Source organism: Argopecten irradians, chromosome 4, assembly GCF_041381155.1.
Source record: "Argopecten irradians isolate NY chromosome 4, Ai_NY, whole genome shotgun sequence".
NCBI classification, from domain to species: Eukaryota; Metazoa; Mollusca; class Bivalvia; order Pectinida; family Pectinidae; genus Argopecten; species Argopecten irradians.
The window spans coordinates 3,288,870-3,313,783 of NC_091137.1; the positions used below are offsets into that span (position 1 = coordinate 3,288,870).

At 34.7% G+C, this 24,914-nt stretch overlaps 2 protein-coding genes across 2 annotated transcripts in view; one reads left to right on the plus strand and one right to left on the minus strand.

Moving 5' to 3' along the window:
- The window catches only part of LOC138320381 (uncharacterized), a 36,942-nt gene extending 23,114 nt beyond the window's left edge, over positions 1-13,828 (minus strand). The window contains exons 1-2 of the mRNA XM_069263314.1: positions 13,680-13,828; positions 7,214-8,660 (exon numbers count right to left, since the gene is read on the minus strand). Of these exons, the coding sequence (XP_069119415.1) occupies positions 7,214-8,654 (1,441 nt within the window). The 5' untranslated portion in view covers positions 8,655-8,660; positions 13,680-13,828. The remainder of the gene's footprint in view (positions 1-7,213; positions 8,661-13,679) is intronic.
- Positions 13,829-18,713: 4,885 nt separating this feature from the next.
- LOC138322042 (carbohydrate sulfotransferase 1-like) lies at positions 18,714-22,029 on the plus strand. The gene is made up of 3 exons (XM_069266098.1): positions 18,714-18,891; positions 19,382-19,535; positions 21,219-22,029. The coding sequence occupies exons 1-3, from the start codon at positions 18,714-18,716 to the stop codon at positions 22,027-22,029; spliced, it is 1,143 nt and encodes a 380-aa protein (XP_069122199.1).
- Positions 22,030-24,914: the final 2,885 nt, after the last annotated feature.

Consider the following 24,914-nt stretch of genomic DNA (forward strand, 5'->3'; position numbering starts at 1 on the left):
AACTCATTGTGTGATAGCATAAGTAACTGTTCGATAATTTATTTAAATAAATTAATGCAATATAACAGAAAAAAAACATTCGATAAGGAAATTGTGCTATGGAATTGAAATTGATATGTATTATCGACAACGGCATGACCTCATATGTTATGTTTTTAACCCTTTTCATAACCTTGAAATCCAGGTCGTTAATTCCAGTAACAGAATGTAGTAATTGAAACCATTAGCTCTCTCCCCGTTATACCCCACACACCAACAAAGGTATATTGACTACCAAACCAAACATCTCCCACACCCCGAAATATTCTAAAACCACTATCTTCACTCCACAATATCATTACGGTGTCATTTCACACATCTCCAAGACAACTGAAAGGCATTGAAAATCAGGTATGTAAATAACGGTAACGTGGCCTTAAAGGGAATTTGTGTCCTTTACATAGGTCAGCGTGCGTGCGAAAAATTACTTAAAGGCATGGAGAGTAAAATCTCAAGCATAGTACTTAGATCCAAGCAGCTCTCATACAAGAAGAGTCACTTTGGTGATTAACCAAAATGATGCTTCACATTTTAGGACAAAAATCTTTCTTCCAAAGAAATGACTAGCAGGATTTAGCTCGGACAAGAAAGAAGTTAAGTATATGTTAAATGTTGATGTGATTTCATCAGCAGCTGTTGATTGTAATGGTAGCTACATGGTCGAGGTAACGACTCTGGTCATGACGCAGTCATACCGTGTCAAAATAACGCTTTGTTATTCCCAGTCAGGTTGTTTTGTGTAACGGTCCTAGTAACGCGAATCCCGAATATGATATAATAAATTACAAGATAAACGACGTGTTGTTTCCATTCACACTAAGGTTACATTACTTCCCAATGTTCTCTATGACAAGTGAGGAAAGCTGACAATGACAAAGAAGGGGCAGGAGAACCAAATGCTTTGGTCACGATAAGTAACATTTACAGAAAGCATTGACAACTTACCTTCAGAGTCCATGTGTGGAAGTAAAATTTGCATGAGGATCAACGCATTTTTATGAACTGAAACCTTCAACTATCTCTACTCCTAAGGTAAAATCCAACTTTAAAATTCAAACGACTTGAGGCTTTAACCAAAACATGTCGGCAATGGTACATCCAGTGATGAGAAGGCTGTGGAGAGTGTAACACTAACTAGTAGGTGTACTCAGCCGTCTGTCTACTACAATTTGTCGATTTTTCTCACCGAATCAAGCGTCACCGGTGAACCGACGATGTAAGTGAGTCTGCGTTATCAGAATGTTTGCGCGTTGCCATGGTAAATGTATGGCCTGTGAAGTATCGTAAGAGGGTTGTAACGTTCAAACTTTCACCTGTATAGAAGTGTTTGTATTCTATACTTGATCAACATGATATAATTTATTCATTAGTCATAAACCTTCCATTTATGGATTAAATGACGCTGTGCACGCATGGTGGTGTTCTGTTGCCGTATTACCAGATGTTACAGGAGTCAGCTAAGTGATCGGGAAAACGCAACGCTTGGTATCTAAACACTCCAAGGAATATAGAACCTATACTGTAGTGCAGACACAATAGTCCTTCTACATGCAAATGGATGCAGACGCTGCATGGTGAAGTGTCAAGTTATATTTCCTGCCATAATACGCTAAAACAATTTAAACTGAACGAGAAACTCTGAAACATACTCACAGAATACATAACAACTGAACTCAAACATAGCCAATGTCATATTTAAATTATAATTATGCTTTAAAACTATACTTCAGTACATGTAAGTATGCTACATACAATGTATATTAAACACTTTAGTTTTAGTTTAAGGGAACTATTTTGTGTGCGGATTTATGTTCTATTTGAATCATCTGTCTTAATTACATACAGCGATAACATGAAGAAATCGGGCAGGATGCCGGAATTGCAAAATAATTTTACAATAAAATAGATTGGAAATTGTTCAAAGGACTACCTAAATAAGATTGTTTTTGAATCTGTAATCTTAATAGCTTTATCTGTATAGTTAATCAGACTGACAATATAGTCCGGGGAAGCCACATCAGTACTCCGTTACCCTGTATCACCGACATTTTCAATATACACGTGATCGTAAACGGCTACCAACCAACACTGTTAATCTGATCAAATGGATTCCGATCATCTCCTGCGAACACTCCGTACATTCTTTAAATCTCGCACCGCACGTGCGACTTTATTGCAAATAAGGTAATACCGCGATAATAAAATTTGTGTCGTTGCGATGCGCATTAATCTCCGATTATCATTTATTGGAAAAAGACTACCTCTTCATACCTGTTTCATATCTTGACGCATGCGCAAAAATGCTGCTTGTCCAGGACTTGGATTTTATACGAAGCATTGTTATTTTTTTCGTCAAGTCTATACTACAACAAGGAACATTGTAATTTTAGTATGCCTTATATTTATTTTGATGGACACAGTTAAACGAGATTCTTAGTTGATATCGATAAGATTTCTATTGTTGTGGTTTTCTCTTAGTGAACACTTTAATTTTTTTTTATTTTACCAAGGCATTTACCAGTGTTATTCAGAATGCAATATGCTAACTTAGGAATGGCGTAATTAAGAGAAACTGAACCAGCACACAAATTTTCCTCGTTGTTTGATATAAATTCACTTAGACCATTTAGCCAATAAACATATCTCATTCCTTTCTGATAACAATCGCCAGGCTACATCATCTATAGGAGGTTCGTGACTGATGTCTGCATATACTTAAAGTAAATAGTTAAACTATGCTGATTTTGAGCATTGTTTTAAACATAACATGATGTAATTTGTAAGTAGGCGGTTTTTAGCTACGATTGTTAAAGTTGTGCTAATTAAAGCCGACTATGTTTTCAAGGACATGCATCAACATATGCGAAAATGCTGTTACGGCAGGAACAGACATCAAATCAACTTAAATCACCAGATGTATTTATTCAGAGGGTAGACGGTTATAAACAACCTGAAGAAACAACAGGAACTCTTTTCTAAGTAACACAGTACTCTAATCTCTTTCATGGTTTCTCTCTCGGCTCTCGCCACATTTGTCGTGTCTGTCTCCCGCTCCAATAACACATGTGCTACCCTACTAAACAAATCCATTCAACCTTTTTCTAACAATAGAAAATCACGTATACTCTAGCTTTCAATTAACATATTTTTATCAAAACTTTCACATTGCATGTTATAATGTTTATCCTCATTTTGGGGCTTACTCAAAAATGTAGCTTGCCGTAAACACATTAAGTCGGAGTACCCAGAAACAAACGTATAATTAACTAACAACTAGTCCATGCAGTGTTCGAACTGGCTTCCAAGAATTATTGGTAGCGTTACGGGACATCTTAACCACTCTGGTGGTGAGAAATCGAAGTTTCTCCGACTCAGTGGCACACACGTTTGTGTTCCTTCCTGATTTAGATGTGTTTGTAAGACCTCGTCGTTAGTTATCGATTTCATTACCAACAACTGCTGTTGTCGCTATGCAATTCAATATTAACTGTTTCCTCAATGATATTAGGACATAGTTTTCGGTTCATAATCAATTTTCAGGAAAACGGGAGAAATGTGCAAAATAACACTAACATGATTATTGTGGAAGTTAATTTTACACCAATGCACCTTGCTGGAGTTATATCCACTTACAGGTACAGCAATACATACGGAAACACGAAGATGTGTAATATAAAAGTCAGAGTGGAATAGACTGTGTTGTGTAATGTTTACATACTGTAATGTGATGAGTTGTCCCAGAAGTATTACCAACTGTTATTAATGTTAGGTGTTGTTATTACTATGGTACGGATAGTACTACTTCCACAACAACAATCTATTTACCACAAAGAATCATACATTTTGAATATTTGAACAACTGGTTTTGTGTGTGTGACACTTCCTTGTAGTACAGAAACTAATATAACAATACGATAACAAAGCCATATAAAGACATATATAGTACAGATTGGGACCAGGTGGTTCGGAGAAGTAACCGTATCTTGATCTCCACACTCGATTTATATAGAAATGTGGAACATTACAAATGTTTTGCTGTGTGTCACCATGTTCAATGGTACCATTAATTTACTAATCGAGCTAATAATTTGTTGGGGAAGGTTAGGGTCTAAAGAACTTAGCGGATTTACAATAATGGTACACACGTCGGGAGATTTGACGCTGTTGTAGAATATTTAATCTGTTATTAATGTCGGTTTAAGGACACACACTTACCAGTGTCGCTAACCCGATCAGTTAATTAGAAATTATTGACTTTTTTAAGTTCAATATCCCATGTTATATTAGAGAACAGTCCTTTAATATATATGGAATTATGTTTTAGGTATTCAGGGGCATTTAACAGATGTGTAATATCATCGTGGTGCATCCATGTTCATTATAAGCATTTGTAGTTGTTAAGGGTAATCATATGTATAGTACTATAACCAAGAGTGATGTGTTTGTATAGCATAGCGTATATGTTGTGGTGAAGGATTGATATTTCGTCCAATGTACTAGTAAATGTAAAAATTTGTAAACCAATCAAAAGGTAACGTATTATCGTAGACTCGCAGATTGTTCACGAGTAATGTGACACTACCTAAATCAGAACACTACCCAAAATTGAACACTTTTAAGATATATGATAGAATAGCTTGGCCTAGTTTCATGAACATTCCGGATTTAAGGAAGGTTCCTCCTTAACTTAGGATTTCTCCTTAATATCTGTACTATCCTATGGGGAATTGGAAGCTAATGAATTCCATTCAGTTAATTGTGGAATCTTAAGTAAAAATCTGGATTCAAGCACACAGCAGAAATATTTTATAGTCATCTTCAAAGTATGTTCCAATATCGGTAGCGTCACGTTAGAAAATAGTCCATTAAAATATCTAATGTAGCACTGATAGAACGGGACACTACCATCAAACAATTTATTGAGCTTACATATTAGAAAAATAAACATAATCAAAACGTAGCTTGTAGCCCGTTGTGGTTTTGAAATAATTCTGAGAATGAGAAATACCTTAGTAAGTTGTAGATGCATTTCAAGATACCTTATAACTGTGATATTAGTGCAAAGCTGAAATGTTATACAACTTCAGAGGCATACCAGAATGAAATATGTTCGAAGGCGAACGGAATAGGAGGGAATCGATCTTAAAGAAGCAAAGTTTCCTCTCTATCTCCTTTCTGTACTATTACCCTATTTTAATTTTCGATAGATATTTCAGCTTATCTACTATTCCCCAAAAACCGGTCTAGCGGCGTCCCTATCTTATATCTTTACATTGAGCCTAAGTGATAACACAGGTTGACTAACTTCTTATACAGATTAAAAATCTTCATCAAAACCTCCCGGGAGCAAAAATTAAAGATCAAAATGACACTCTGCTATATTTGTTGTGGAAATAAAATGTTATACATACACTGAGAAATGTAAAATATATCTGGTATTTTCTTTGATGTTTAATACTCCTCTATCAGCAGCCGTACTATGGTAGTTTTATACTTACATGGCTTTAGATGACAATGGTTGTTGATATGTTGTAACGATAACCCCGTCTTTTGATGTTGGTTGTCGTTGATTATAGATTTAATGGATTACTGATACTGTGCCGATACCCCGTTTAGAAAGACGAATAGTACTTCGTGTCAAACTGGATGACTTACGGAAAGGAATGACATTATAATGAAATGAGTTTTCGCCTTCTTTTGTACAAATAGATATAAGGTAGGAAAGACTTTGGCCACCAACACTCGGGATGTTTAGCCAAAATCTTTCACTCCGTGATTCATCGTCCGCTTGACAGACCCATGTACGATTACATTAATTTCTATCTCTGATACTTACGGTTGTAATACAGGTTCATTCCAAGTAATACACACATGTTGTCTTATAAGACTCTTTCATAATTGGATATGAAGGATAGGGATATTCTACCCGAGGGTCACAAAATGTAGTAAAACCCGAGGCTTCGTGAGGGTTTTGCAACATTTTGTGATCCAGAGGGTAGAATATCTCTATCCTTCATATCCAATTATGAAAGAGTATTTTTCTTTCATAACTCGACGTTTTATTGCAATTTTACAACCATAATATCTTGCCATTTTGAAATAAATTCGAAGAATCAACGGCTGAAAGTCAATTTTTCATACATGAAAAAATACATGATATTTTCAACAAAAATTCCGTTGTTTGCATCTTTTATAGTAAAACCAGTCAAGTTTGCGAAAAAAGGGAATTTTATCGAGGAAATAGAAATATTGTTGACGCCGCTACGTCACGTCATCGGAAGCTATGCAATACAGCCTCAGGCGACTTGAGTGTATTGCCCTAGACCAGCCAGTATTACACCCGTAGGTATGAAAGGAATTGCTGTATTTCATGGCTATCTATGCAATACAACCTCGTGAAGTCACTGCATCAACAAAATTATTATCGTTTTCTAGGTAACATTTTACCTCATTAGGCCTATGAGAGGTTAGAATGGTTTTACTATGAAAGGAGCAAACAACTAGATTGATGCTAAAAATTCACACATTTTTCATGCATGGGGAATTGACTTCCAAATGGCAGTGTCATAACTGGAAATTTTAATTAAAAATATAGAGGTATGAGAGAAAAAAATCTTTTATAGGTGTATATGTATGATTAGAATATTCTTACATCGAATTTTACAACATTTTGTTACCCTGAAATATCCGTATCCTTCATATCCACATACGATAATGTCTTATGATACAATTATTCGAATAATAATTTGCGTTAGAGCTATATCGGGAAATTACGCGCTGATGATTTGTATATCGTGGCTTATAGTATTCATAACACGGATCATAAGGGTATCCAATGTAAGTTGTCCTATCAATAGCAGAATATTGACCGCCTCCTCGTATGGTATTTTCGCCATTACAGAATACAAGTGGGTGTTGATTTGACCTTTCGGACGGAAACAATCGGGGTTGATCTATTTAAAGAACCACATATGCCAAGACAAAAGATTTCTTTAAAGACTTATGATTAATTCATGTCAACCTGTCTCTTTTTCTGTTTATCGGTTTCGGAAACCAGTTGAGATGAACTGTACCAAGAAAATCCTTTCTTTGCTACCCCATTAAAAACAAAAATGCATATTGGATTCATTTGAAGTATGAACGAACCACTAATATTAAGACATTATTTGCATACCTTGAAGTCTGCTGACCAGTTGTCTCTCTACTTCCTCACTAAGACCAGGTAAGGTCCAGCCCTGCCACAAGGACCTTGACACTCCCCACTGCCATTGTTGCCTTGGCTCATGATACGACTCTCCAATGCGGCTAGAAGCATCCTCTTTATTTCCTCCATTTTCATCCTCAAACACATCTGGGTACTCCTCATCTTTGTACCGATTACTGTAGAATTCTGGAAACAGCCACGGTGGATACCGAGTGGCTGGCGGTTCCACTTTCAGTGTAGACAGTTCAGTATAGTCTGTCGGATTATGACGGTTATGTGAGCGCCATTCCATTGCGGTAGCAGGAATCACATCGTCAGATACATGAGGTATCATAACGTCACCATTGTCTCTGTTTGAACTGTCCTCCGTTTTGTCTTTTCTATCGCCGTCATCATTTCCCGTTGTTGCTTGGTTTGTTATGACGGAAGTCATATTCATAACTTTAAATCTACCAGTGTTATTATGTGGTTGGTATCCGAAGTCTTTCGGGCCCTTCTGTACGCTTCCGGGTTCTTTACTCGTAACATCACATGTACTAGACGATATACTAGACATAGACTTTGGTACCCAGTTACAGTAACCTTTTTTCAATAGCTCCAAATAATTGGTTGATTTCATTGGGCGCCATTGTCTTCGTTGTCCGTATGGATAATCAACCCCAGCAATCGTGCGATATGCTGTATTGGAACTTTCGGTTTGGTTGTATTCCGAGCCTCCTATTCCACTGTCGTTTGATTTCACACTTTCGTGGACGTGTGGAGAATGTCGTTGTCTGGACTGATTGTTTATATCGACACAAGCGTTGATGTGATCTAGACTCGTAGATCGTAAGTCCCGTCCAGTTTTGACGGCGAAGTTGAAAACTGTGTTACTTTCTGGAATTTTTTGGACATTGAAGTGGTCTAAACTTTCCGATTTTATACTAGGACTGTAAGGTGTATGTTGACTGAATGATTGGAAAGGTGAACTTCCGTCGTCGGTTTGGTCAAGGTCATTCTCACTCTTGGATATAGAGTCTGTGAGTCCAGAATCCTGACTGACGTCATTTCCGCCAAGTAAAGACGTTAGCGCAGTAAGTCTGTCTCGGATGTTGTTGATGCTCGCTCCAATAGATGTGCTCACTTGAGTAAGTTTTCTCTCAAACTCTCGCGAGATTACCGACTGTTCTTCTTCAAAGTTTGATTGTAAATGTTCCAAAGATCTTCCTATTCGTGTTAGATTGGTTTTAATGAAGGACGTGTTCCTACCAACACATTGGTTACCGGTGTTTCGTGGTGTAGAGAGGGACGGTTTTGGCAGGTTTTTGATGTCAAGTGGCGAAGTCTTATAGTACTGAACTGGCTTGCGCGTCGCTGGGGAGAATTCATTCGATCCCATCAACTGCTGACGCCTCGCTCTGAGAATGTCCATGTTTATCTGTGGGCGATTAGAAGATAGAAGAAATCACCATAAAACATTGATATTGAAAGGTATATATGTTACATATATGTTGAAAAATGTTTTTGGCCATGGTGTGAGAGACATAGCTATATTTCGGAGTATTTCAATACGTCACATTCACCTTCAAACGTTAAATGTATACATCTATATTATGTTTGTCGGTGGTTAAAGTAATGGCATTCGACAAAAGAATAAAGAGATTGATCACATTATAAGAGGATGTGGTTTGCTTTATTCAATACTTGGTCAGTTGACGTCAATAACATTGTGTTGGGATTATTGCCATCTGTGGTTGACCAGGTCATCCCTCTTTATTTCAGATTCAGCACACACCTTAGGCGAGGGTGGTCAATCAGTTATACATTCCCTGTGTTGGCTACATACCGAATGGAATCAACAAAGAGAGATGGACTTCGATCTAACCTGGACGTGACACCTGTTAATTTTAGCAAAGTAAAAGTAGCCGAGTCCTATATGTATATATGTGACAGCTAAAGCTAAATCACATGTGTTATTAATATCAATAGGACTGATATGGTTGTTACAATACTAAGAAAGACTTCTATGGAACCCATTTTTGGTTTTACAATTTATGAATGTAGACACATCAGGTCTGATTATATATTTCATTCTATAAACTTTTTTGTACAAAACTCTTGGATGTGCTATTGTAATCTAATGATCTTTCCCGAAACATAACAAAATGGTATCGGTGGCTAGAAATGACAAATATAGATAACAATAGTAATTTTATTTTATAAAATTGTAGACTAAAAACACCAATTAAGAGTAATTGTCCATTAAATGAATTATTAAAGTCATCACAACAATACTGGGAAGTAACTGGACCTTAAGAGCTAGGATGGACGGTCCGAAAGCAATCACAACAGACCCATAACACCTATTGTCCAGTATGTCCGAAAACAGGTGACGTGCGTTCCCATCCCCATTCCGTGTCGGGCTGACCATATAATTAACAAATACCTCGATAGACCTAACCGACCGTGAGTCCGCGTATCTATGACCAAATAGCTATTTGGGAATGTTATCAGATACACATCCTGTATATATTTGATTAGGGTACATTCTGGTCGACATCTTGTATAGGGCTGGGCATTAACACAGGGATCCGATTAGCATAATTATACTGTTGATACATGTTCATATGGGGACAGGGGTAGTCAGTGACACATGTACATATTTTGGAAGACGATGCAGAGTTATTTGATGGACAGAACTGTACTGCAGATACATGATACCCTATTGATTATGTGTTATATGAAAAGTTTGATTCAGCTAGAAATGTTGACGTCATAATGTCGGCGCAACCGCTTTCACGGTGGGGAATCACGTGGTCTGTAGTTGGTGTATTACACGAACCAAAATGGCGACCGCCAGGAATTTTGCCAGAAAAGGAGGTAAATCATTGAAAATACCCTTCATATCGGCATTTTGTAGTGACGAGCATATGCTATACATAATTTTAGACAAACCGATACCTTAGTTGTGTTGCAACGCTCTGTGCTTTTCTGTAACATTCTGACCAAAGTTTTGAATCGGAGCGATTTTGCTCGTAGTAGAATTGGTAGTATACACGAACATACACTTTTCGTACGTTTTCTGTGTTTAGACGGGGCCATTCGCTGTAAATGTGATATTGAATGTTATAGTCTACATTCAATTCACATATAACCTTTCTGGCAGAAAGCGTCATGTTCATTGTTAATTCTTTGGTTTTGTAAAAGGATGAGTAAACACGTTCCGTTTTGGACTGATGAGTTGACACGAACTGCTACATATTTCTGTCAGTTTGACTAATCTGGCAAACATTGATAGTGTGTACCAGTTAAAATTAAGAATAGTATACTTATTTAATTGATTAAACATTAACACATAACATTGGAAGGTGAGAGGATATACCCGTTTGAAGTTCCGCAATGGACCGAAAGTGGACGTCGTTTGCAGCTTCAGTCAAAATGGCAAATATGTACGTTGCTTTTTTACGATAATTATGCCATACAAAACAACAGGAATCTGTTAAATATGGCGTACAGTCATTATTTGCTTACATCATGTTGATCTCCAGTGACTGCAGTCCAAAAAAATTTAAGCACTGTCGTTGGTAAATATATTGATCAATTACTTTTACGAGTGGTGAATATAACTATTTGGTGATTAATTTCTTAATTGTCTTTGAAATACAAGGGATCCCTGGTGTTAATCCACATACATGTATATGTGTTTGACTATACAACTTCTGATTTTTTAGTGAGAGATTTTTAAGTCTTATTTCTGAAGGAAACAGTCATGACATTGGGTCTTTCCTTAATTCACAATCTTTATTTCTTTATGCAAAATGACGAGACTAGTTCCCTTTGTTATAACCGTAATTCTAATAAAAAAAGAAGACACGGTGCTCACAAGCGTTCCCATGTTCCAAATAAAGACGTTCCCTACAAGTTTCGCGAATTTGAAATACACTGTGTGTGATGTAGTCCTTGTTCCCTTTGAAAAGCCATTTTACAAATTTTGTAAATTATCTGGCATTTTGTTACAGCATATCAACATATAACGATATGATACAAAGAATCACCACGGAACCAAATTGCTAATTAATGTTTGGAAGATCTTATGATTGACAACTAGTATAATTTACGTATATTGTACTTGTTTATTTATACATTTGTATTTTTAATGATAAGACTACTGTTTTTAAAATACTCAATAAATACATATTGAAGCATGGGTTTCGTTCATTAGTTTTATTAATGCTCTTCTGTAAAGTCCTATTCCAATCCGGTAGCATTCTTGACTGACACACAGGAATCTTCCTGTATGGCAACACGTTAAACGTTCCTTCTTTCCGTCGTTCTGACAGGCGTTTTCTTCCAGTCTTGTTAAGTGATCTCTGAAAAATACCAAATTTGTGTTATTGATGTTGTACAAATTCCTTGTTTGTTGTTTATAAACTTGTTTGTGATTTTCCCTTTGGATGAATAAAGTGATGGTAAGTTTTATGTCAGCCTAAATTGGTTACGAGAAACCTTCAATGTCTTTTTTGTGACTAAGTTGTAGGTTCATTCTATAACATATTCATTTATAAAACTGATTAACAAACAAATCTCAATATTACCAACACTTAAAAACATTAAACATGTGTGTTAGATACCGTATATATCTATAGTGATCTTCTAGAAATGGACAGACACAGACAAAAAATGTTATGAAATTCCCTAATCTCCCCGTTTGTTTCCTTAACCAGATGATATGCATTCATAGCTTTGATGCAGTAGATAGTGAATGTCCTGGATATTATAACAGTTGTCATATATATTGAACGATATTCCATTGAACTATAGCTTGTTAACATATTCCGTTAAATTTTAACCGCCCATATACTACATCATGCGGTTGATTCTAACTGGTATAAGTTAATCATGTAAACATACTTGAACATAATTATTACAATATCATTGTTTGCCAGCTTAGTTAAAGTAACGTACATATGTAGCAGTTCGTGTCAACTCATCAATCCAAAACGGTACGTGTTTACTCATCCTTTCGTAAAACCAAAGAATTAACAATAAACATGATGTTTTCTGCCAGAAAGTTTAGATGTGCAATTGAATGTAGACTATAACATATAGACAATATCACATTTACAGCGAGTGGTCCCGTCTAAACACAGAAAACGTACGAAAAGTGTATGTTCGTGTATACTACCAATTCTACAAAGAGCAAAATCGCTCCGATTCAAAATTTTGGTCAGAATGTTACAGAAAAGTACAGAGCGTTGCAACACAACTAAGGTATCGGTTTGTCTAGAATTATGAATATCATATGCTTGTCACTATAAAATGCCGATACATAGAGTATTTTCAGTGACTTACCTGAATTTTCTGGCAAAACTGCTGGCGGCCGCCATTTTGATTCGTGCAACACACCAACTACAGACCACGTGATTCCCCACCGTGGCTTTTAAACATCAAAAATATAAGACACTATGATAGGCACCAACAGAACTATAGAGCGTGTGTAATGTGTCATATACATTGTGTGTTATATGAACATTTTTATTTTGCTGTAATTTATCAGTCAATTAATTTCTTCCTGTGAGAACATTACCAGAAATATACAATGGAGTTAGCATTGTAAAAATACATTGACAAATACATCAATAAAATGATAGTAAACTTCAGAAATTCCCCGATACTTGTGGCCTTACGTTGCTCAAACGTCGATGATATCAACTGGTTATGACAGCATTTTGTCTTTTATGAAGATTGTCACTAAGGCAACCAATAATGTGTTTAAGACGTTTTCAATTCAAAACCCTGGTGTTTTATGTCATGTATTTAACATTTTTTTTATTTAAAGCGTAACACGTACGTTATGTGTCATCCTGAAAGTAGTAATAATACATCTCACACAAACTGTCAGTGTAATAACACTTGCTTTTACTTAGTTCCCCTACGTTAGGGAAGTAGAATCGCAACAATTGCATGACCGTCAAAGAAGGCTAAATTGATTTTTATAACTCCACTTATGTCTAACCGGCAGACACCACGGTCTATAAATATTGAGCGGAAGGAATGAGTGGTCAGTATAATGTGAATACTTGGTGGGCTGAGTGATGTCATGAATAGATATCTTAACAGTCAGTTAGCATCATGCAATGGTTACAATATAACATCGAATATTGACACACAATGTCAATGTTGTCTTTCGAAACACAAACACTTAAAACACACATCGAATACAAGGGAGGTAATTCTGAGTTGTTGATGGGACGTTAAACAAAATCAGAAGAGTAAACAGAAGTTACGTTAGAGACATATCATTGATACAAGGACTTAACCTTCATTCCAAAATGTTATGGGGCAGTGGCTGGAAAGGAGTCATATAGGAAATACAAAATGCCGTCGTTCTTCATAATACATTATGTATCAACAATTAACAGGGGACAGTGTGAGTTGACAATCGTTGAGGACATACCTGCTGCAGACACACTATAGTTCTTTATTGTCTACATCACTAAAGGTATCCTGCTCGACGAAGCTGGAGTCAGGATAGGTCGACATTCTGCAGATCTACGTAGACACATATCAGCCTTTCTTCGTGGTACAACTCACGTTATAGGTTATGATCACTGTTGGACCAACATAATATTGCCATTCATAACAATAACAGTTTTGATACACATATAAAAGGATTTACTAGAGATTTTTATCGATATGAAGTGGGTTAATCTGGGGCCACGAAAGTGATTATCAATGGTACACGTTGTTTGAGGTCTAAGAAGAAAGATGCATGGGAATAAACGCAACATATGCTTCTTGCTTAGAAATAAATTGCACATATTATTAAGGATCCAGCATTATACTTTTTAACGTTCGGAAGTCGCGTCTAGATATGTATGTTTATAATTTAGCGCTGCTACCTGTGTATGTTCGGGCCATGTTAGGTACCTCCTAAGCGGGTTAACGTGTACCTGTCGGGCGTGACAGGTATTCTGTGGTTTAAACAAACCATTGTTCGATTTAAATCCAATAACTCATTCAATTATTGATATTCCAGCTGGTCGGTTATAAGTAGTTTTTTAGTGTGACCAGAGAAAGCGTGTTTTGTTGTCTGGTAGAAAAAAGAACTTGTGGTGTATTTATATAATTTCAACTGTTTGGAATGAAATCAAGCTTTGTGTGCAAAGAACTGTACTTGTACTTTATTAAAATATATGTAATGCATAAACCACTCTTATATAAGTAATACAAAGCACAGGTGTTAGTATTTACATTCTAAAAGAAAGGTTTTATGTATACAAAACAAGATTTTGTGATATTCATAAAGGATTTAAATAAATTATCGTATAAGAGGGCTATTTCTTCAAGTTTCTAACTACAAGGTTCAAACATATGAGAAGGCAAACATTAATTCGATAAAACAGTCTTAAAGTAGTCTAGTCGGTTGTAAAAGCCTTAATGGCTTGTGTTGATATGTTGTACCACATGTACCGACTCTAAATAAAGGTTACTTTACTTGACTTGTGCGAGATACAATTTTATTATCACATCGTAATTGAATTATTAAGTAATATGTAGGAAATAGATTAAAACCAATAAACTTAAGACAACGAAAATACTGTATTTATTTCGTCTCGATACAGACGAAACTTAATTCCAGATCAGTAAAGACGAGAGATAAGAGTAGTCTATAAGTACATCTATATTCCATCTAACCCTTGTGCATGTCATCAGTCATACTTATAGTAAGCATTTTATCCATCATAGTTACTTCACATCGTTCCTGAAGGAGTGAAACGAAGGGATATATCTGATAGATAAGATTAATGGTAAGGCTCTGTAAATATATACAGTTACATTGTCATTCAAATGATAAGTCTTTTTAAATCAATAGTGATCTGCTATTGTAAAGTTCAGAGTTCATTTTAGGTCTATACAATTTCTTCATCATCTTACATTCTAAGAAATTCTAAATATCTTGGTAATATTTCATTTCATGTGAAGGGGAACTACTCCTACATAAAACGTTCATTTGTAATTCTGTTTTTAAAGAAAGGTATACCATGCAACAAATAAATCATTGTTGAGGCGAATAAAACTAGTGAATGGCTTCTATTATTTATTGCCACCAATAAGCACGTTTTGCATTTTTTACCCCCATTGGTATCAGAAATAAATTAGAGGCATACACCGTTGAAACACATGTATAATAACACACTTTATCATATTCCTTTAGTGTATCATTTTAAATTCTATCTAAACTTCACTCGATATTCTAAACACCTGTTGATAGGAGAACTCTTTAAAATTAAAAAAAAACTACAAACAAACAAACCAAGCCAAACAAAATAAAAACAACAATGCCCAAAGCTTGTAAAGTAACACTGTATTCATATAATCGCCAAGGGCGGTGATACAATATATGACTGATAATGATAAGTATAAATCATAAACTCACAAAATAAAAAGTTTTATAACAAAACAATACTTACAACTACAAGAAAAACATATAATGATGAGATTGAATTAAGATCAAAATGAAGCGAATTGAAAAAAAAATGAAAAAAAATGAAACACATCTACTGAAATTTCGTTTTGAAAATAGGTATTTAATATTATATAATTATATGATGCATTCGTATAAGTGTTGGTCTGTATGTTCTTATAGTGATAACATAATTCCTTTAGATCTATTTGATCCGCACATGTTTACGACTACCAGCAATAAAACCGTACCGATGTAACAGCCCGTCGAATTCAAAGAAAACCACAGTCACAGCCTGATCGTTATCGGGTTGGCATAATTGATGATCCTTATGGTATTTGCACATTAAAAACAGAAAGAAACGGAAGACAAAACACTTAATTGATAAACAGATGTTTTTTCTTTGTTTTCTATTCGTCATTTACATATTTATCTGTCCTTGCGGGTAGGTGTTACCTCATAGATTAGTAAGCCTAATGACGCAATTTGTGCTAAAAATGTAATGACGTCAAAAAAGATAGCGTGCTGGAAGTGAGAAAACACGGTAGTATACAAAGAGGGAATACTATCGATCTTTCATTGTTTGTATAATCTTAGGTAAACTGGCGATTACGAGGTCGTGGAACATAAGGCATTAAAGGACAATAACATTTTTCGACAGCAGCTCATTGCAGACATTTTTATTGCTACACATTGTTTAATCCAATGGCATTGCGCAATATAAAAATGCATTATATTACTTTTATAAAATATGTTTAAAAAATCAATAGTAAACATAATGTTAGCTAATCAACATATACAACTTATCAATAGTTTCATGTTTAACGATAGTATCATAGTTTAGCGATAATTTCTTTTTTGCTAATCGATTTCCTATCATGCGATCACATACGTGTCCTTAATGCAAACTTTGCTTTGACAAATGATACAATTGGAACATCATGTGCATATTCCAATATATTATCAGCATAATAGGTGTCACGTGATATTCTGCAATTAGAAAAAAAAAATAAACTTAAAAAAAAAGATCTAAACATGCAATCCATAAAATGCTTAGTTGATAGATGATACCATGTATATCACATGACCGAATTTATATCTGTTACTCGGCTCATGTGACCTAATAATTGTCTTAAGTGTAGGTCAAAATCGAGATCCACCCGTAATATAGTAATATCAAGCTATCGAATAGTAGGGAAATCAAAGTTTTATGTACACGTTTTAAAAAGTGTGTAATTCTAAAATGGAGTAAATGCTTACGTAGGTCAATCGTCTTCATTTTTGTCAATCCTTTCTGAATCAAATTTCATGATTTGCAGATATCAACTGCAAAAAAAAAATATCCTTTTTATTGGAATATTGATTAGCAAGGAAATAGATAATGAACATTTCAGTCTTTCCGTTTGGCTTTTGAAATAACCGTTTTGAAAATCTATTCATCAACTCCCTAGTTAGCCCCATGCAAAATTATTTTCCTTGTAACTGAGTGGCCGTAAACGATTCAAAATGACACTACTCAATTCTGATAATAGAATAGTATTTCCGCCTTTACTTTTAAACTTATAAGTGCAACAACTGGTCAAGTTTGACCTGTTATTTTTTTTCTTCAGCTACAACTTTTAATGAATTATGCTGTCAAAATGTTTGGAATACACGGAAAAATATCAATGACGCTTTATGAACATACGTCAGCAGATATTTCATATTCATTATAATACCCACTAGCCGTCCTTTGCCGAGCCAATACCACAAATTATTTTCTTTCATACCTACGGGTATAATACTAGCTGGTCCAGGGCAATACACTCATGTCGCCTGAGGCTGTATTGCATGGCTACTCGTGCAATAAAGCCTCGTGACGTCACGGCGTCAACAAAATCTCTATTTCCTCGGTAAAATTTTAACCTTTTTCATAAATATGACTGGTTTTACTATAAAAGATGCAAACAACGAAATTTGTTATGAAAATATCACGTTAATTTTCATGTATGGAAAATTGACTTCCAGTCGTCGATTTCTCCGAATTTATTTCAAAATGGCGGTATATCATAGCTGTACAATTGCAATAAAACATCGAGGTATGAAAGAAAAATGCTCTTTCATAAGTGGATATGAAGGATAGGGATATTCTACCCTCGGGCTCACAAAATGTAGCAAAACCTTCGGCAAGCCTCGGGTTTTAATACATTTGGTGACCCTCGGGTAGAATATCCCTATCCTTCATATCCACATATGAATGAGTCTTATAATCTTCACCAGGGACGTAGAGTTCCTTGTTGTCACATTGGATGCTTGAGGCAATGTTTTAACCTTTGTATTTACTAATTGATATAGCTGTATTTGTGTAAACCATAAGGGCGATCACCTATGTTCCCGGCGAGGTTATATGTTTATACCCGTAGGTATAACTAGTGACATTCGTTATATAGTTGTCACCTATTCAATCCGCTGTCCGTACAGATAATGTAATACATACGTAGTATAAAGTCTATTCAGTCCGCTGTCCGTACAGAAGTTCCAACATGAATGTGTCGGTATCAGTATTTCACTATCTCACCGCCTTTACTGTAATGGGTATCTTTCTGATCATTTTTGCACGTAAGTAATGTTTATATGTTTATCGATGACAAATCGCCATATCGTGTATTATATGTTAATCGTGTTCTACCCTCAACTTGTTGGATGTAATCAGATGATCAGAGAATGTAACAATATGTATACCGTGATAAAGTACACGTGGTGAAAGCAAGATGGAGTCAAGACTATATATTGTATTGATAACTTCATAGTGTTATTCAGTTTCATCAAAAAGCAAATATTATTGAAATAAATGCATTTCGGCGTTTCCCCTCCAGTTAAATCAAAAAGATAAAAAATTAACAAAAGTTCACTGTTAAGACTGCAATAACCATAAGAAGTCGCGATCGCATTACATGTAAGCTAGCAGGCCCATTATATTTACGATGTTGCACTGCCAATGGATGTATCGTATTAACTTTAAAATCTGTAGATAGATGGCGAAATATGACATCGATACTGAGCACATATAGGTTGGACACAACTGGTTCAAGCATCGTACTAGACAAGCTACACGGAAACAACATTCGAAGTAAACTAGCCACAGTGATCCAGTCTAAAAACCAAACGTTTGGAATAACAGAGCATTCTGATCACAGGCTTACAAGTGAAGGTCAACAAACAGGTAGATTTAATTCCTACTTGTATATTGAGATATGTTGTATCGCTGGACAGGTAGGTGAGCACATCAATTTTGATTCGTTATCAAACGTATTGCCCCTGAACAAGCACGCTGACAATAACGACATTTTGACAGAAGTAACATAAACAGATACCTATATATTTTACTTCACGAATTAAGAATTTAATAATATAATCGTATTCAAAATAGTGCTCATTGCGGTTTACATTTGCAAGACAGCGTAAAATATAAATGAAATGCCTTCTCAAAGACAAAAGAGATAAAAAACACACATAAATAAGTAATGTATCTAAATCTTTTACTCTAAAAAAATGAAATGAAACCGGAGCGTTGGCGAACTATATGTAGGTCGAGTGCGGTATCGTACATACATGCGCAGTAAATACTCGTTTATAAGACAAAATATCAGTATACACCTTTCATGGAGGTTTACTATTGGTATATGATTTATTGCTGATGTTCTGTTTCCTAGTCATACTACTGACATACATGCGCAGTGGATCCTCTTTCACCGGCCAGATTCTACAGGCAGCACCGTCAGCTTTTTATTGGTTCGAACCAATGCATCAACTACTCAACAGATTTACAACAAGGAAACCGATTCAATTTTTGAACGGAGATAAAAGGTAAGAATACTTTGCTGTTAGATACATCACGTTTTGTTATTTAATATACCGTATGTACTACATTACATATAAATATATTCACCATATAGATTATGTATACCAGAAAACATTTTAAAGGATGAGTATTTTAAAAGCATTAAAAAAGAGTATCACGTAAATCTCTTTTAAACATTTACAAAACTTATATTTTACCTATTTTAGAATATGCTGATGTTTTATGGGATAACTGTACTGAACAGTTTAAACTTCTGTTAGAGTCTGTTCACTTAGAAGCCGCTAGGATTATAAGGGGATTGCGTAGAGGTACCTCCTATGATATACTTTATATAGAACTAGCTGGGGAATCTCTCTGATCGGCGTCAAAAGCACAAACTTATTCTTATGTTTAAGATACTTGTTGCCTTGCTCCACAGCAACAGATTGAAATTGTACAACCATTTTTACATAAGCCTGAAAATGGGAGATATCCACTAAAGATGACAAGATATTTTAATATTCCTATGTGCAGAACTGCAAGTTACTATACTAGTTTTTTCCAAGCACTTTTTGGGAATTTAATCAATTCGCTCTAAACATTGACTTATCAAATGGTAATACTGTAGCACAATTTAACAACAAGTTTTTTAACATTAATAAAATGGAGCCTGATATAACAAATATCTTTATAAACAAAGGTTCTCCAATTATGAATATTACTCTGTACCAGCTCAGAAATTCCTGTAGCAATCTAAATTCTGACCTATTTCGCGATCATTTGCTATATTCTTCAATTTGTTCTTTTGGCCTTGGTAATGGAACAGCAGACCACTACCTTTTTATATGTCCATTGTTTAACGAACAATGATCATCACTCAGAACCAAAATACATAACTCTAATATCCCAACTTGCATTTTAACACAAAACCTCTACTACATGGCTGTGGCAATTGTTATGAAGAAAAAATACATATTTATTGCAATGTTTATCAGAATATATATCTGAAACTACAAGATTTTTTATAAATAATTCTACGGTGATAGGTTTGGGAGATACACTTAAAATAATATTCATTCATAATGTAATGTTTAATGTTAATTGTACTAAACCGGATTTATTTGGAGATGGCTAATATAGGCTTTGTCTGTTGCCAAATCCATTTGCATATTATTTGCAATAAGATTTGCTGAAATGAAATATAAATGTACGTTCACATTTCAAAACACTGGCGTCTACAAAACGTATGCAAATTATAAGAGTCCAACCGATTGTGTTTTGTCTTTCGGTTTGAACAGATTAAACGTTCATTGCGAGAAATCCTGAACAATACAGACTATACCTGCGCAAAATAGACTTAAACAAATATGTAGACGAACACGGTGTGTTAGTGTTATTTTTGACTGAAGAAGGATCTAAAGTGACTGAATATATATTTCATAAAAATGAATTTTGATTTTACGTTTTTGGCCTTTTATTTAGGTATATTAATATACTAGCTTTATTCCCTTTTTTTACCTCATTATAATACAGACTATGGAATTCAAAACGATATATATTCGCATTCGCAAGAGTTTGTAAACGAAATAGAACATATCAGATAAATGAAGAGCAATGCCATTCCCTGATACATTAATCCACTTATTGTTTTAAAAGCTATATAATTATGCAATGATTACCTCATATAATACCCGTTGAATGCTTTACAGAGACTTTTTATCTAAAGAGAATGTGACAAGCCTCACAACAACAAGCATACTTTCCTGTAAACTAAGTGAACTTCCGTTGGACGTTCTGACAGACGGATTTCTGAATAAAGGGAACGAGAAGACATCACACCAACTCATGTCCTGTTTGGCATCGTTCAGACGAATATCATCAGAGCCAGGCATGGCGTTACGGAGATGTTTACCAGACTATGAAATGGTATGTAACAATTCAAAACACGTGGTAATCAAAACAATACGAATGAGCATGTCTAGCATGGAGAGACTCCTTGTCAACTTCCCCAGACTGAAAGTTATTCATCTGATGAGAGATCCTCGCGGCACAGTTGGATCACAGAAGAGATATGGAGAACTTCGTAAGTGTTGTAATGAAACTGAATCTGTGAGGATGTTCTGTAGTACCGTTCTACGCGATGTGATCGACAGAGAGGATTTACAAAGACGATTTCCAAATAGAATAATGTCTGTGTTTTATGAGGATATAGCTGAACATCCAATCAGAAGCTCAAAGGAGCTTTATAGCTTTTTAGGGATGAATTATACAAGTGAATCAGAGAAAGAAATTTTGCATATGACTTCATCTGGAAGCTCTCAGAAGAACTGTGGGATGCTGTGTATTTTCCGACCAAATTCGTCAAAAGAAGCCTATGAATGGAGACATGAAATCAGTATCAACTTTGTCAAAATGGTGGATAAAGTGTGTGTAGATTTATATAAGAAATTAGGATACAATACAATTCCGAACAAAAAAATACTTCATGATTTACAATATTCATTACGAAACAATAACTGAAAACATTAGGATTGATTTATTGAAGGAAGTTGGTTAAAAGAAACATATTTCTACTCTATGAAATCAATGACGTTACATTTCCTTCGTCCGGATGGTAAAAAAGTGGCCTTGTATATGTTAAAACGGAAGTATATTTGAAAGTCACTGCAGCATATATTTCAGCAGAATTTCTTACTGCATGATATTGAATGAATGTAAATTGTGTTTGTGTGAAATTGTAGTTTGTTTTTGTGAGGTTGTAATACATTTTTGTGAGATTGTAGAATGTTTTTGGGAGATTGTTGTATATTTTTTGTGAGATTGTAGTATGATTTTGTGAGATTGTACTACGTTTTTGTGAGATTGTAGTATGTTTTTGGGAGATTATAGCATGCTTTTGGGAGATTATAGTACGTTTTTGGGAGATTGCAGCATGTTTTAGGGAGATTGTAGCATGTTTTTGGGAGATTGAAGTATGTTTTAGGGAGGATGTAGTATGCTTTTTGGAGATTTTAGTATGTTTTTGATAGATTGTAGTATGTTTTTGATAGATTGTATTATGTTTTTTGAGATTGTAGAATGTTTTTTGGAGATTGTAGTATGTGTTTGGGAGTTTGTAGTGTGTTTTTTGGTGATTGGAGCAAGTTTTTGGGAGATTGTAGCATGTTTTTAGGGAGATTATAGTATGTTTTTGGGAGATTGTGGTATGTTTTTGGGAGGTTGTAGTATGTTTTTGGAGATTTTAGTATATTTTTGTGAGTTTTTGGGTAATTGTAGCATGTTTTAGGGAGATAGTAGTATGTTTTTGTGAGATTTAGTGTGTTTTAGGGTGATTGTATTATGTTTTTGATTCGATTGTAGTATGTTTTTGTGAGATTGTAGTATGTTTTTGAGAGATTGAAATATGTTTGTGGAAAATTGTAGTATGTTTTTGTGAGATTGTTTTATGCTTTTTGGAGATTTAAGTACGTTTTTGTGAGTTTGTAGAATGTTTTTGGGAGATTGTAGTAGGTTTATGGGAGATTGAACAATGTAACATGTTTTTGGAAGATTGTAGCATGTTTTTGGGAGATTATAGTATGCTTTTGGGAGGTTGTAGTATGTTTTTGGAGATTTTAGAATGTTTTTTGGGAGATTGTAGCATGTTTTTAGGGAGATTGTAGTACGTTTTTGGGAGATTGTAGTACGTTTTTGGGAGATTGAAGTATGCTTTTTGGAGATTTTAGTATGTTTTTGATAGATTGTATTATGTTTTTGTGAGATTGTAGAATGGTTTTTGTAGATTGTAGTATGTTTTTGGGAGATAGTAGTATGTTTTTGTGAGATTTAGTGTGTTTTAGGGTGATTGTATTATGTTTTTGATTCGATTGTAGTATGTTTTTGTGAGATTGTAGTATGTTTTTGAGAGATTGAAATATGTTTGTGGAAAATTGTAGTATGTTTTTGTGAGATTGTTTTATGCTTTTTGGAGATTTAAGTACGTTTTTGTGAGTTTGTAGAATGTTTTTGGGAGATTGTAGTAGGTTTATGGGAGATTGAACAATGAAACATGTTTTTGGAAGATTGTAGCATGTTTTTGGGAGATTATAGTATGCTTTTGGGAGGTTGTAGTATGTTTTTGGAGATTGTAGTATGTTTTTTGGGAGATTGTAGTGTGTTTTTTGGAGAATTTTAGTATGTTTTTGATAGATTGTAGAATGTTTTTGTAGATTGTAGTATGTTTTTGGGAGATTGTAGTGTGTTTTTGGGTGATTGGAGCAAGTTTCAGGAGATTGTAGCATGTTTTTAGGGAGATTGTAGTATTTTTTTTTTTGAGGTGTAGTATGTTTTCGGGAGGTTGTAATATGGTTTTGGAGAGTTTAGTATGTTTTTGTGAGATGTAGCAAGTTTTTGGAGATTTAGCATGTTTTAGGGAGATTGTAATATGTTTTTGATAGATTGTAGTATGTTTTTGGAAAATTGTAGTACGTTTTTGGGAGATTGTAGTATGTTTTTGTGTGATTGTTTTATGGTTTTGGGAGATTTTGTTACGTTTTTGTGAGTTTGAAGAATGTTTTTGGGAGATTGTATAATTTTTTTTGAGATTGAACAATGTAACATGTTTTTGGAAGATTGTAGCATGTTTTTGGGAGATTATAGTATGCTTTTGGGAGGTTGTAGTATGTTTTTGGAGATTTTAGAATGTTTTTTGGGAGATTGTAGCATGTTTTTAGGGAGATTGTAGTACGTTTTTGGGAGATTGTAGTACGTTTTTGGGAGATTGAAGTATGCTTTTTGGAGATTTTAGTATGTTTTTGATAGATTGTATTATGTTTTTGTGAGATTGTAGAATGGTTTTTGTAGATTGTAGTATGTTTTTGGGAGATAGAAGTATGTTTTTGTGAGATTTAGTGTGTTTTAGGGTGATTGTATTATGTTTTTGATTCGATTGTAGTATGTTTTTGTGAGATTGTAGTATGTTTTTGAGAGATTGAAATATGTTTGTGGAAAATTGTAGTATGTTTTTGTGAGATTGTTTTATGCTTTTTGGAGATTTAAGTACGTTTTTGTGAGTTTGTAGAATGTTTTTGGGAGATTGTAGTAGGTTTATGGGAGATTGAACAATGTAACATGTTTTTGGAAGATTGTAGCATGTTTTTGGGAGATTATAGTATGCTTTTGGGAGGTTGTAGTATGTTTTTGGAGATTTGTAGAATGTTTTTTGGGAGATTGTAGCATGTTTTTTAGGGAGATTGTAGTATGTTTTTGGAGATTGTAGTACGTTTTTGGAGATTGAAGTATGTTTTTGGAGATTTTAGTGTGTTTTTTGATTAGATTGTATTAGCATGTTTTTGGGAGATTGTAGAATTTTTTTGTAGATTGTAGTATGTTTTTGGGAGATAGTAGTATGTTTTTGTGAGATTTAG